This window comes from Nyctibius grandis, chromosome 19 (assembly GCF_013368605.1).
Source record: "Nyctibius grandis isolate bNycGra1 chromosome 19, bNycGra1.pri, whole genome shotgun sequence".
Lineage (NCBI taxonomy): Eukaryota > Metazoa > Chordata > Aves > Nyctibiiformes > Nyctibiidae > Nyctibius > Nyctibius grandis.
In genome coordinates, this window is record NC_090676.1 from 8,739,113 (window position 1) to 8,750,695 (window position 11,583).

The window sequence follows — 11,583 nt, forward strand, 5'->3', positions numbered from 1 at the left end:
ATCATTCTCATGGCTAGAGTCACTCGGTCTGGTACAGGGAGGTATAAATCACCTGTCCTTGTACCATGGACAGTCTTTACCCTCCAAAGAGCACAGGAGAGTAAAGGAGATTATTTTCACTGTGCTGTGAAGCATTCAGCATCCAGGGTGCTCTGTGGAGGAGATGAACCCAGCAGCCCCCTTTCACCACCAGTGCTTTGTCCTCCTGCCCACCCATAGTACAAGGGGGGCTGCCAGTGTCCAGCACCTCGACGTTCTCCTCTCCTGCTGGATTCACTCTCCCCTGCCCCAACTTTGCTCCCAGGGTGAGTGACTCCCAGTCCCATTCCCAGGTGTCACTCTGCAGCCTGGGACATCACTCCAGCACTCTGAGCCCTTGGCTGGGTCTCAACACTGAAGGTACTTGTATGGACAAGTGGTGCAACTCAGTGCCCCAGACAGAGCTAGCCTGATGGTGTGTGCAGTTATCCCAAAGGCACAGGCTCATATCTTAGGGCATGCATCCAAAATGTGCCTCTGGGAGATCTGTCCGTTTTTTATCTGTTTGTGGTTAAGGGGAAAGAGAGAGTCGCTTTCTCAAGGAATTCTGAAGAGAAACTTAGAAGCTGATGAATATGTAGCAAAACCTCCTCCCTCCTTCCCTTTCCACATCCACAGTGTCGTACTGTGGGTCTAATAACTTCGTGGTTTTCTAATAAATTTAACCTTAGCATCAATTAAAATGCTTTGACATACTAGGAAGGGAGAGGTGGGCTTCTAAGGACATTCATCATAGAAAGCACATTGAGATTGGATTTTCGTTAGCTGTGAAATTAAATACTCTGAAGCAGCTTTTTCACCCTGACAATTATGAATATGCATCAGAGTGATGTTCTCACCCTGCCCTGTCTGCTCCTGCATGTGCTGGTGAGGAGGAAAGCCCATTTCTTCACAAACCTTTTAGAAGGTGGCCTGAAAAAGGGAGAAGTTGGACTCCAACCTTTTCTGCTTCCTTGTGGGCGAGAAATATAATCTGATAACTTTTCTGCGTTGTCCTGTCAGTACCTTGGATCTTACCTAAAGCCTTAGATCTCCTAGTTGTCTGTCTTGCAGCCAGCAAACTTTAGTCTTCCACTAATGCCCAGATTTGCCATTGCTGCTTTTTCTTAAGATAAAATTACTCACAAGGTTTTAAACAAAACCTGAACACAAACCCCATTTATTTTGCTGTTCTTTATGAGTCACTGTGTAATATGGTGAGGATTTGAGGCTAGGGACAAGATTTGCACAGAGCAGGCGAAGAAAGGTTGGGAAATGTTTTGCTTTTTCCTGCTAGGGATTTCCAGCACTTGTGTCCAACAAGTTGGGATTGTCAGTGAAAATCTTGAGGGAGAACCTCAATCTCCACTGGACAGTCAATAAAGAGACAATAAATTTCTCTGAAGTGAAAGATTGCAGCAGGAAGCTCTTTTGTACTAGGGAACCCAAATAGAAGTGGTTAGACCTTCAGGCTGTGCGTGTTTGCCTTCACGATGTCCATACAATGCCACAGACCAGAATTTCCAGACCCAGGCAGGAGGATGGGGCATTTCAAACCAGTACAGTATCACTTTCTCATCACCAGAAGCCAATAAATGAGTTGGGGAAGGAGGCAAGTGTGCCACACAGCTTCCTCAGAGCCTCAGTCAGTTTAGCAGGATGATATAAATGGAACTTAATTTAAAATCACATTTGTATCAAGCTGTCAAACCAGTAACCTGGGCAAAACATGTCTCAAGGATGTGGGAGCCTGCCAGCAGCACAAGGCCTTTGGCCATGTCTACTAGAGCGAGTGAGCCAAAACCTGCCTTGCTGTTGCTCCTTCTGTCTTCAGTGCATGACACCTCTTCCTGTGTAGTGCCCACTTGCTGGGACTCTTTTGCACAGACCATTTCTCTTGCTTTCCACCACTTCTGTTCATAAGGGGAGCAGGAACCATCCAGAGAGGCCAGAAGTTCAACAGCGTGAGTTGAGAACCATGGATGACCATTGCAGCTCCCATTAACTAAATGAACCAGCATCCTGCCTGGCCTGCAGAGGCAACTCCGTCATACTCATGGTATGTAGGCACCGACCATAAAAGTATTTGATCACTTAACATGAGATGCTTGAGATAGGCTCACTGAAAAGTAGCAAGTGGGACTATGTGAGCTGTAAACATCCCATAGGTTGTGTGCCCACCTAACCCAAGAAAGCCATGAAGTAGGCCAGAGGAACCATGGTCCATCGGTATTTGGCTGTATGGGCCAGTAACACTGGCCCATAACAATGAAGAACTATTGGCAGGATCTCTTGGCAGTTTAACACAAATTAGTGTCTTGAAATACATTTACACTCAAAGTTAATTTACTCATGACTTCAAGTAATCAGCTCCATCTCTCTGAATGCAGCCTTGGGTGTGAGGTGGACCTTTTAGCCCAGGTACAGATAAAAAGGGCGGTTGTTCTGTTCATGAACTCCATGTCAGCAAAACCCGGGGGAAGGAAAGGCTCCGTCCCCACGGCTCTCAGCCCGTGCCATAGCTCCCGAGCCGCCTCACGGCTGTTGGAGCTCAGGTAGGGATCTGTGCTGGGGCTGTTATTGTTATCCACCTCCTCCCCACAGGGCCAGATCCGTCCCCTGTTCCAGCTCGCAGCATGGCCCTATGAAGACCAGGCTGTGGGGCAGGAATAAGCAGCCCGTTGCTACTTGTGAGAGTCAAACCATGCCGTGGCTGGCCCCAGCTGCCTTCCCCTCCCCAGCCCTGCTCCCTGTGCTCGGTTCTCCCGCAGCGTGCAGGTAGGGACCTTGGGGAAGGAGGCAGGAGTACTGCATGCATTGAACATCCCAGCAAGCGAGCTAACAGCTATTGAAAGATATAATTAAACCATTATTTTCTCTCACCCCCTCTCTTTTTTTTCTTCACCTGAGCAAAATATTTTTCCATTTATTTGTTATCAGTGAAGGGAGTGAATATACTGAAACACGTCTGCTGTTCCGCTCTACTACCCCCTATTAACTTCTTAAGCACTTGGGAACCTTTGGCTCAGCTGCACGAAATAACAGAGAAACTAATTAGGTCGATAAAACTCAGTGATTGAGTCAGGCACCCCGAGAAAGGGAATGACTTTTTACTACTATTTTATTTTTTTTTGTTAATACGTGTGTTCACCATCAAGTTCTTCACCGCCTGCACTGCTGGCAGCACGGACCAGATTCAGTAACAGTAGGAGAAGGAAGGTCCCAGGCAGGAGCAGTGATGATTGGGGTGACAATTCCTTTCTGTCCCCAGCTGTGGGGTCTCCTGGTCTGGGGTTTGATGAACAGCTTGTTGCAAGTCCCCTTGTCTGCATGGGCCCTTCTCAGCACACACAGTGCACATCTCACCGGAGAGGCAATTAATGTGCCGCCGGGATGGCACATGAGCAGGTCTTGGCCGCATCACAAGGAGAGTTTGGGCCAAGACTCTCTGCTGATGCAGACTCAGGGACAGGCAGAGGCAGGTGAAGGACGAGGCAAGCTGGAGGAGGCAGGGGACTCTGCAGAACACGAAGCCTCCAGCTCCGAGCAGCCGGTCCCCGTGTCCAAACACGCAGCGCCTGCCGCAGTCAGCACACGGCTGAGACTTGCAAAGAAAATGTAGATCCCAAGGCTAATGCTAATCAGTAAAATCTGTAATCGAAGAAAAGGCGATCAAGTGAGATTCCCAGCCTGATCCTGTTATCGGCCGTGCCCACCCGCTTGGGTCGGTGCTGCCCGCAGCGTTAATGAAGCCACCCCCCGCAGCCATAGGGCTGGGGGGTTGCACGCTGCTGGCTTGGTCGTAGCCCCGTGCCAGGAGCGTGTTGCAGGGCTGTCCTCCCTGGGAACCAGGGAAGCTGAGCGCTCCTTCGTTAGCCAAAATTCACTCTCACTTGTACTTGTGTCTTGCTTTGCAGATGGGAAATGCATCCAACACCTCGGTGTTCATCTCCACCTTATCGGAGAGAGAAGACCTGATTTTTGGCACGCTCTATTTAATCTTTGGTAAGGAAAGACAGCCTGTTATACCTCTCTCCTGCTGCGGGCAGCCCAGGTGCCTGCCAGGGACATTCAGGCCCTTGGCAGTCACTGGTGCTTCCAGCAGTGTTATTAGCAGAATAATCAAACTGGCCCTTCCTACATTAGCCCTCCCGACATAACTCAAAAGGATGATCTGGCCAGAGCTCGGTGACTGCATTCCCCTCTCAGGGGAACTGCCAGTACCAGTTATGTTTTTAGATGTTTGGATAGAACAACCTTTGAGGGATGTGCAGTAACTCCTCCTGCTGCCACCTGATGTGAGATGGACAGGGACTCTGTTAGCATTGCCAGCCTCATGACTGTTGAAGGTGAGTTGGACCTCCAGCTGGCCCTTGCTTTCAGCAGAAGATGCTGGTGAATGTCCTGTGATTTGGAGTTAGTGGCACCACAAAGACAGCGGGAAAACTGAGGGGCTGGGACGTGCTCTGAGATGGCCTAGTCCTGGTTGGTGTGGGCCAGAAGTGAATGATGGGCAGAGAAAAACCTTCCAGCTTCCTGAGCCCTGAGCACGTTGTCTCCCAAATGCTAGAAGAGTTTTTCATGCCTGCGAGGATGGGGAACCCAAGGGATGCTCATGCCACTGGGACTGCCAGCAGTCCTACGGGCACCTACAGCTCCTAGGAGTTAGTAAAGCTAATCAAGTGTGCTTAGTACAGATGTGAGACCAGCTCTGTGGGAAAAACGCCTCGTGAGGCTGGGAACACGGAGAAACATCTCAGTACTCTACCCTCCAGCGACTCCAAAGCCTTCAAAGCCCCGGATTTGGCCAGGTCTTGTGTGGGAACCCTGTTCCTGAGAGGAACTTTAGTGTTGGCCATTCAGCAGCTTTGGAAGCTGGTTCTTACCATGATATTTAATTTACAGCCTAATCCATTAGGGAGAAACTCTTGTGCTACCCAACCTGCCCCAAGAGCAGCGAAGATTCCCCTTCTGAGGACACTGAAACCTCTTTTCAATGAAAGCACAATTACATAATTAAAAAAAAAAAAAGAGAGAAAGCCCTTGTTATAAAATTTTAATCACCACTGTTTAAATACACTAATAGCAAACAAAGAGCCTTCTTTTGTTTAGTCTGGATTTTCCTTGATCTTCATAAGGCCTTTCTTCTTGTTTATCTTGTTACGGTGATATTGGACAACACAGACTCACAGGAGTGACGTTGCCAGGAAGAAATTAAAAAGGCGAAGGGGCCCAGCTCCTTGGCCTCACATCAGAAGAGCAATCGCACAAAGCTCCCGTTATTTATCTAGCTGGAAGGAAGTTCCCGCTTTGCTCCTTCCAGCTGGAAGGAGTGAGTCTGGCCAGATTCTGCACCCGGAGCCCGTTGCAGTCTCATCCCATTGCTGCCCTCCTACCAAACGCCTCTGTAGGATCTCAGGAAGGGCAAGGGATCAAATTCAATGTAAAGCAGCTCCAGATGTGCTCACAGAGCTCTGCAGGTCCCGTGGGCTCCCCTGCTCAGCCCGCTCTGGAGGGGAAAGCCTGGAGCCCTTTCCACCCTCTGTAGACGTCTCCAGTGTTTGCTTCCAAACATCTCAAGATGATGCTGGCTCCTTTCCCGGCTCTGTTACACTGTTCCTCTGCCTTCTCCGCAGGCATCGTGTCCTTCTCTGGGAACTCGCTGCTCCTGCTGGTAGCCTATCGGAAGAGGTCCATGCTGAAACCTGCCGAGTTCTTCATCGTCAACCTGGCCATCAGTGACCTGAGCATGACGGTGACGCTCTTCCCCTTGGCCACCTCCTCCTTCTTTGCACACAGGTACCTTGTGGAAGCAGCTCTGCACTGGTCAGTGGCCCCGGGTGCAGTTTGCAAACCCTGTATTGAAATGGGGAGATCCCTGACAGGGGGTGTGGAGGGGCCCAAGGGGTCAGTGTGGTGGCACTGGGGCACTGTGTAACCTCACAGACATCCATCCTAAGCAGGGTGCTTTGCTGTTCCCTGGCCCTCCCGTTTATCACATAGACCTGCTGTAAAAGGGGTTTGGTGGTGGGTTTCCGAGCTGGCACCCACGTGGTGTGGGCACTGCAGTGCTCTGTGCCGACATGGATCAGGGCAGCTCCTGCACCCGTGGCTCCATCTGTGCTCATCACTGGGATGCTTGTCACAGGGGCCACATCATGCCCATGTCTTGGGCAATCAGGTGCTGGTATCCGTGCAGCCCGTTGCAGCCACGCCACGCGTGGCCAGCTTTGCTTCTGGTGTGGAACTGGCACCTGAGGCCCCACCACCAGGAGAGCAGCTGGGGAACACCCAGCCTGCCTCCAGAGCAGGGGCCACGGGGACAAGTCCCATCCACGCGGGGGCTGTGAGCCCGCCACTGCAGGCAGAGGGGCAGGGCTGGTGTACCCGCAGCTTTCCCTTGCAGGTGGCTGTTCAACCAGGCAGTGTGCACTCTCTACGCCTTCTGCGGGGTCTTGTTCGGGCTGTGCAGCCTCTCCAGCCTGACGGTGCTCAGCACAGTTTGCTGCCTGAAGGTCTGTTACCCGGCATATGGTAGGTGCTGGGATGCATTACCTGATCTGCTCTTACACCCCTCTCTGTTCACATAACCCTTTTTTTTTTCCGCACTTTATACTGAGCTCTTAGAAGATCAGGGAGTTTTAGATTTGATGGGAGATGGGACAAAGAGGAAAAAACTCGCCTCGCCCAGTGCTTCAGTCTGGCAGAGAGGAAAACATCCTTCAAATGACAGTGTCTGGGATGGCTCTGAGCAGTCCCGGAGCCAGCCCTCCCTGCCCAGTGCTCAGGCTGCTGCAGCCAGGCAGCCTCCCTCCCTCCCAAGCTGAGCGAGGCTGCGCTGCTGATCCTGCCGCTTGCTGCATGGGTTGGGGCAAACCCTTATGTTTCTCGTGGCTCCTTGCTCTGGCCGCCTGCCCAAGGGGATGAGAGGATGCCCGGGCGTCCCGGGGCCATGGGGTGAGCATTGGCATGGCTCTGCCCGCTCCATGGCAGAGCCATGGCAGCTCCTGCCCTGCCCAGGTGGCCCCAGCCGTGTCCCAGGACAGCTGGCCTCATCCCCAGCGCTGGAGGTGTGGGCAGCTCGGGGTCACAGCCCCTCTCTGCTCCCCCTTGCCCGTGGGAAGCCAACCTCATCCCCATCCCTCTGCCGCAGGCAACAAGTTCTCCCCGTGCCACGCCGGCGTGCTGCTGCTGTGCGTCTGGGCGTACGCCCTGATGTTTGCCACGGCCCCCCTGGCCGAGTGGGGCAGCTATGGCCCCGAGCCCTACGGGACAGCCTGCTGCATCGCCTGGAACGCCTCGAGCAGGGAGGCCACGTTCTACATCCTCGCCCTCTTCATCTTCTGCTACCTTCTCCCCTGCCTCCTCATCCTCATCTCCTACTCGCTGATCCTCTGGACGGTGCGGGTGTCCCGGAGGGCCGTCAGGCAGCACACGTCCCCCCGGCGCAGAGCCCACAGCGTGCACAGCCTGGTCGTGAAGGTAGGGGGGTGCTCGGGGTGTCCCCTGCCCCACCGCCCCGTGTGCAGGTGAATGCAGCAGGACCCCTCTGCCAGCCAGCCGTGTCTGCCGCTCCCGACGGGCTCTGCGGGTCCTGGTATCAGTGTGGGTAATAGCACATTTCTCCTTGCTTAAAGCCATCAGGTGGAGGAGTTTTCATTTTCAATTACATTGGAAAAGATCATAAACGGAGCTTGCCTGAGTCATTGTTCCCCAGACTACACGCTAATACTGTAATTTACCAGGGATATGTCAAAAAAAAAAAAGTAGATACCCTTTAAAATAAAAAACACGAAGGAGAACAGCTTGCAAGCCTGGCCTTGAAGGAAGCGTTTGTGTCTGCGTAGAGGAGGGGGGTCTGAGCATGGCCTATTCCCAGAGCCCCTCGCTCGGTCCCACACACGTTGCTGGAGGGATTTGGGCGCTGCTGAAAGGCTGTTGGAGCCCGGTGCTGGCCTGGTCCCAGCCGGGTTGCTGGGTGCCGCGGCGGGCTGAGGCTGTTCCCGGTTTCCCGGGTGGGACGGGCGTGAGTCGCCTGAAGCGGGTGCAGGTTTGTGTGCCCGCACGGGGACGTGCGGAGTGGCTGCCCCGATGTCTGACGCCCCGATGCTGCAGTGCGACGGGTCCAGAAGGCTGAGCACCCTTCCCTGGGGACGGGACCGACTGTGTGGGGTCCTGTTGCACAGAGCAGTGTTGTCAGCCTCTCAGTTTGGGGGGGGTCAGCATCCCACCTGTGCCGCAGGAGGCTCACGGCGCTGCCGTCTCCATCTCCTTCTCTTCCAGCTGAGCATTGCTGTGTGCCTGGGGTTTCTGGCTGCCTGGACCCCTTACGCCATCGTTGCCCTGTGGGCAGTCCTCGGTGATGCCAGCCAGGTGCCGGCGCTGGCCTTCGTGCTCTCGGCTGTCTTTGCCAAGTCCTCAACGCTCTACAACCCCCTGGTGTACCTGCTCTTCAAGCCCAACTTCCAGAAGTTCCTCTCCAAAGACGCGGTGCTCCTCCAGGCCATCCGCACCCTCCTCTGCTGCAGCTGCCCCAGTGCTGTGCTCCAGCCCTTCCCGTCCCCGGGCTTTGGTGACCACCCCGGGGCTTGCAGAAACTGCGATGACACTTTTGAGTGTTTCAGTAACTACCCCAAGTGCTACACGCTCCCCCAGGCGCCCAGCAGCTCGCCCCGGCGCGCTCCCCTCGCCGTCCTGGCCGACGGAGCTGCTTGCCAGCCAGGGCTGAAGAGGACGGTGCAGGTGATGGTGCTGGTCACACGGAAAAGGTCAGGCCTGGGCGCTGCGAACGTGGCAGAGGCAGCCCTGCCGTCGGGTGTCATGAAGGACCTTCTCTGAGCCCAGCTGTGTCCTACCAGCGCCCTGGAAGACAAACCCAAGCGCAACTTTTCTCTTACCTACGTATCTGATGGGTTCCCAGCGTGTTCTGCAGATGAAGTGACATGAAAACTGAAGACCAACCTTGCCTCCCCCTCTGGTTTGGCTCTTGCAACTCTGAGCCTGACTTTTGCACTTGCAAAAAAAAAAGAAAAAATAGACCCCAGTGCCTGAAATCTGCCCAGGGTGCAAGTCCAGGGTGCAGCTTTTCCTGCGCCTTGCTCTCTGGGCCCTTGGCCTTTGTTTTTCCATCCTGGTGCTCTGATGACCAAGTAGGAACTCGGTTGTCACAAGAAACTGTGCCTGGCAGGGAGGGCTGGGGGCCAGGAAGCCCTGAGAGGCATCCTCCTTCCAGCATTTCCCACAGCCCCCGCTGACCATGTCCTTTCCCATCGGGGAGCGGGACCACGCCGCTCAGCTACCTCACTTGGGATTACGAAGCATCTTTATATACCTCTCCAGAGACTGCTCTCTGCGCAGGCTGGGTTACCCCACTCCCTCGATTTGAATGCAAACCCAGCCCCATCCTAGAGATCGAAATGGGAGCTTGTCTTTAGAGTAAGGATTTGGGGTTAAAATAATCCCGGTGCGAGTAATAGCAGTCCCAGGTTGTGCTCTGCGGGCAGGGGATGGCGAATCCATGGCCAGGCACCATCCCGGAGCCAGGGCTGTGGCTGGAGGGTGTCTCCTGGCAGCTGGGACAACGGGGCATCATCTGGAACAAAAAGGACCAAGAGGCTGTGACGGGGCCCGATGCAAAGCCATCAACAGAGAAGTTCGTGGCAGGCGCGGGGCCTGCAGCCCCCTCTCTCCTGCTGGCGGCCCTGTGGTGAGGCTCACCCGGAGCTGGGCTCGGGGGTCCCCGTCCCATCCCCAGCACCGAGCCGCTTGTGTGCCCTGCCTCGGGCACAGCGGGAGCTGGTTTTGCTTTGCAGGGGCTGGCTAACACAGCCAGGGTGCTGGGAGAGGGTGGTTATGCCTCCAAAAAATTAAAAGCTGCACCCAAAGTGATGAGAAGAGTCAGTAGCAGCGGTGGGAAAGGTGCTGCCCTGTGGCACCCAGCCGGCCGGTTACTCTTGGGAGCGCTTTACGTTGTCACTGGTCAAGGAACAAAACCCTGCCACAACCCATCGCCGGAGCTGCGGCATTAAATCACGGACGTGCTACATGGGAAGAGGGAACCGTTTTGTGCCCCGGGTGCTGGGGAACCATCACTGGCTCTGCCTGCCTGTGCGCTGACCCCCAGCTCTCCCTCCGCTCTCCAGATGCAGGTGTCACTGGTTTTAGCCGTCGATCCCAGAACCGGGAGGTATCGCTGCCTTTTCTCAGCACAGACACAGCAGCCCCCACTCTTCCGAGGACACAGAGCACTTCACAGCAGACCCGCTGGCTGCAGGGGTGTGCGGAAACACGGGGGGCAGGCGGGGTCCCCGGGGGAGCAGACCGCCGGTCATTTAAGCTACAAAATTGGTACTGCTGAACCCAGGCGTTAAAAGCATCAAGGTTTTTGGCCTCAATGTTGTGGCCCAGCTCCAGCGGAGGTGGCACCGGGGCCAGTGCGAGCTCTGAGTGGGGAAAGCGCAGACGCACCCAGCGAAGCAGCGAAGGGTGCTGGGGTGCGGGCAGTCCTGCCCTGCTTTCCCTGTGTGCCATCGTTAGCGGCTCCTGCAGCACAGCTCTGATGAGCGCCCGACAGCACGGCAGCCGTGGTACTTGCTTTTGCCCCTCGGTCATTTCCATGTAGCCGCTTTACCTCGCAGTTTCCCCGTGACAGGAGAGGGTCACCGATACCTCTGGGGTGCACTCGCATCCTCCCCGGGATGGTTTTGCCCCTGTGTGATACCTGCAGGTGCAGACGGTTGGGGCAGGGCAGGGTTTATGCACAAGAGCCAAGGAATAACTGAAAGGCCACGCAGGGAGCGACGCTCCTGCCTTTGCTTCCTACTCCTGCTATGCAAAAAACCAGCCTAAAGATGTGCAATATATTAGCAAAACCCAAATCAATTTAATTAACTCCCTGCACTGTGGCCAGGCCAAGCAGCAGGTCCACGGTCGCTCCCCTGGCACGACCCCAGGCTGCCATAACCCAGGTGACTCCTACCTGCAGGGCTGGACCCCTCCCCGGGGCACAGCTGGGGCTGATGCAATCAGTGTCCCCAGCTGGGAACAGGGCCACCAGCTGCCACCGATTACCTGAGGACAAGAGCCTCCCCCTCCCTGCCAGGGCAGCTCCTGTGGTGGCTGCTGGTGGGGTGAGCCTGGGGCTGTGAGGAGGAGGATGGTGGCTTTGCCCCTCAGGGCTGAGGTAGGGTCTGTGTGAGCGGCTGGGGTCGAGCAGGGTTTGGGAGGTGGTTGCTGGTGTTGGGAACTCATTTCTTTGGCTTTTGGTGCTGCTGTAGGACAGTCCCCAGCTCTGAGCTGGAGGCTGCAGTGCTGTGCTGCTGCTTGGTCAGTGCCTGGTCCTGGTGCAGGGAACCAGCCAGGGCTGCCTTGGTTTGGGCTGGGTGCACGGTCCCGTGTGTGGTGGTCGCTGTGTTTCCCACTCGGTGCTGTTAGGCTGAATAGTCTGACTGCAGTTTTAGTAGCCCCAAGAATCAAGCAGCTCAGAGGGGGCTTTGCAAGGGGTGTTTGACTAGTGGGGAAACTGAGGCACAAAGCAGGCATGTGAGCTGGCAGTGGTGAGGGGGC

General features: G+C 55.1%; 1 protein-coding gene across 1 annotated transcript; it reads left to right on the forward strand.

The window, feature by feature from the left end:
- Positions 1-1,995: 1,995 nt before the first annotated feature.
- On the forward strand, positions 1,996-8,856 carry LOC137672334 (opsin-5-like). Its single transcript, XM_068416484.1, has 6 exons — positions 1,996-2,077; positions 3,936-4,023; positions 5,655-5,817; positions 6,425-6,552; positions 7,172-7,500; positions 8,302-8,856. Exons 1-6 carry the CDS (start codon positions 2,075-2,077, stop codon positions 8,854-8,856), a joined length of 1,266 nt encoding a protein of 421 aa, XP_068272585.1. The 5' UTR covers positions 1,996-2,074.
- The last annotated feature ends 2,727 nt before the right edge of the window (positions 8,857-11,583 follow it).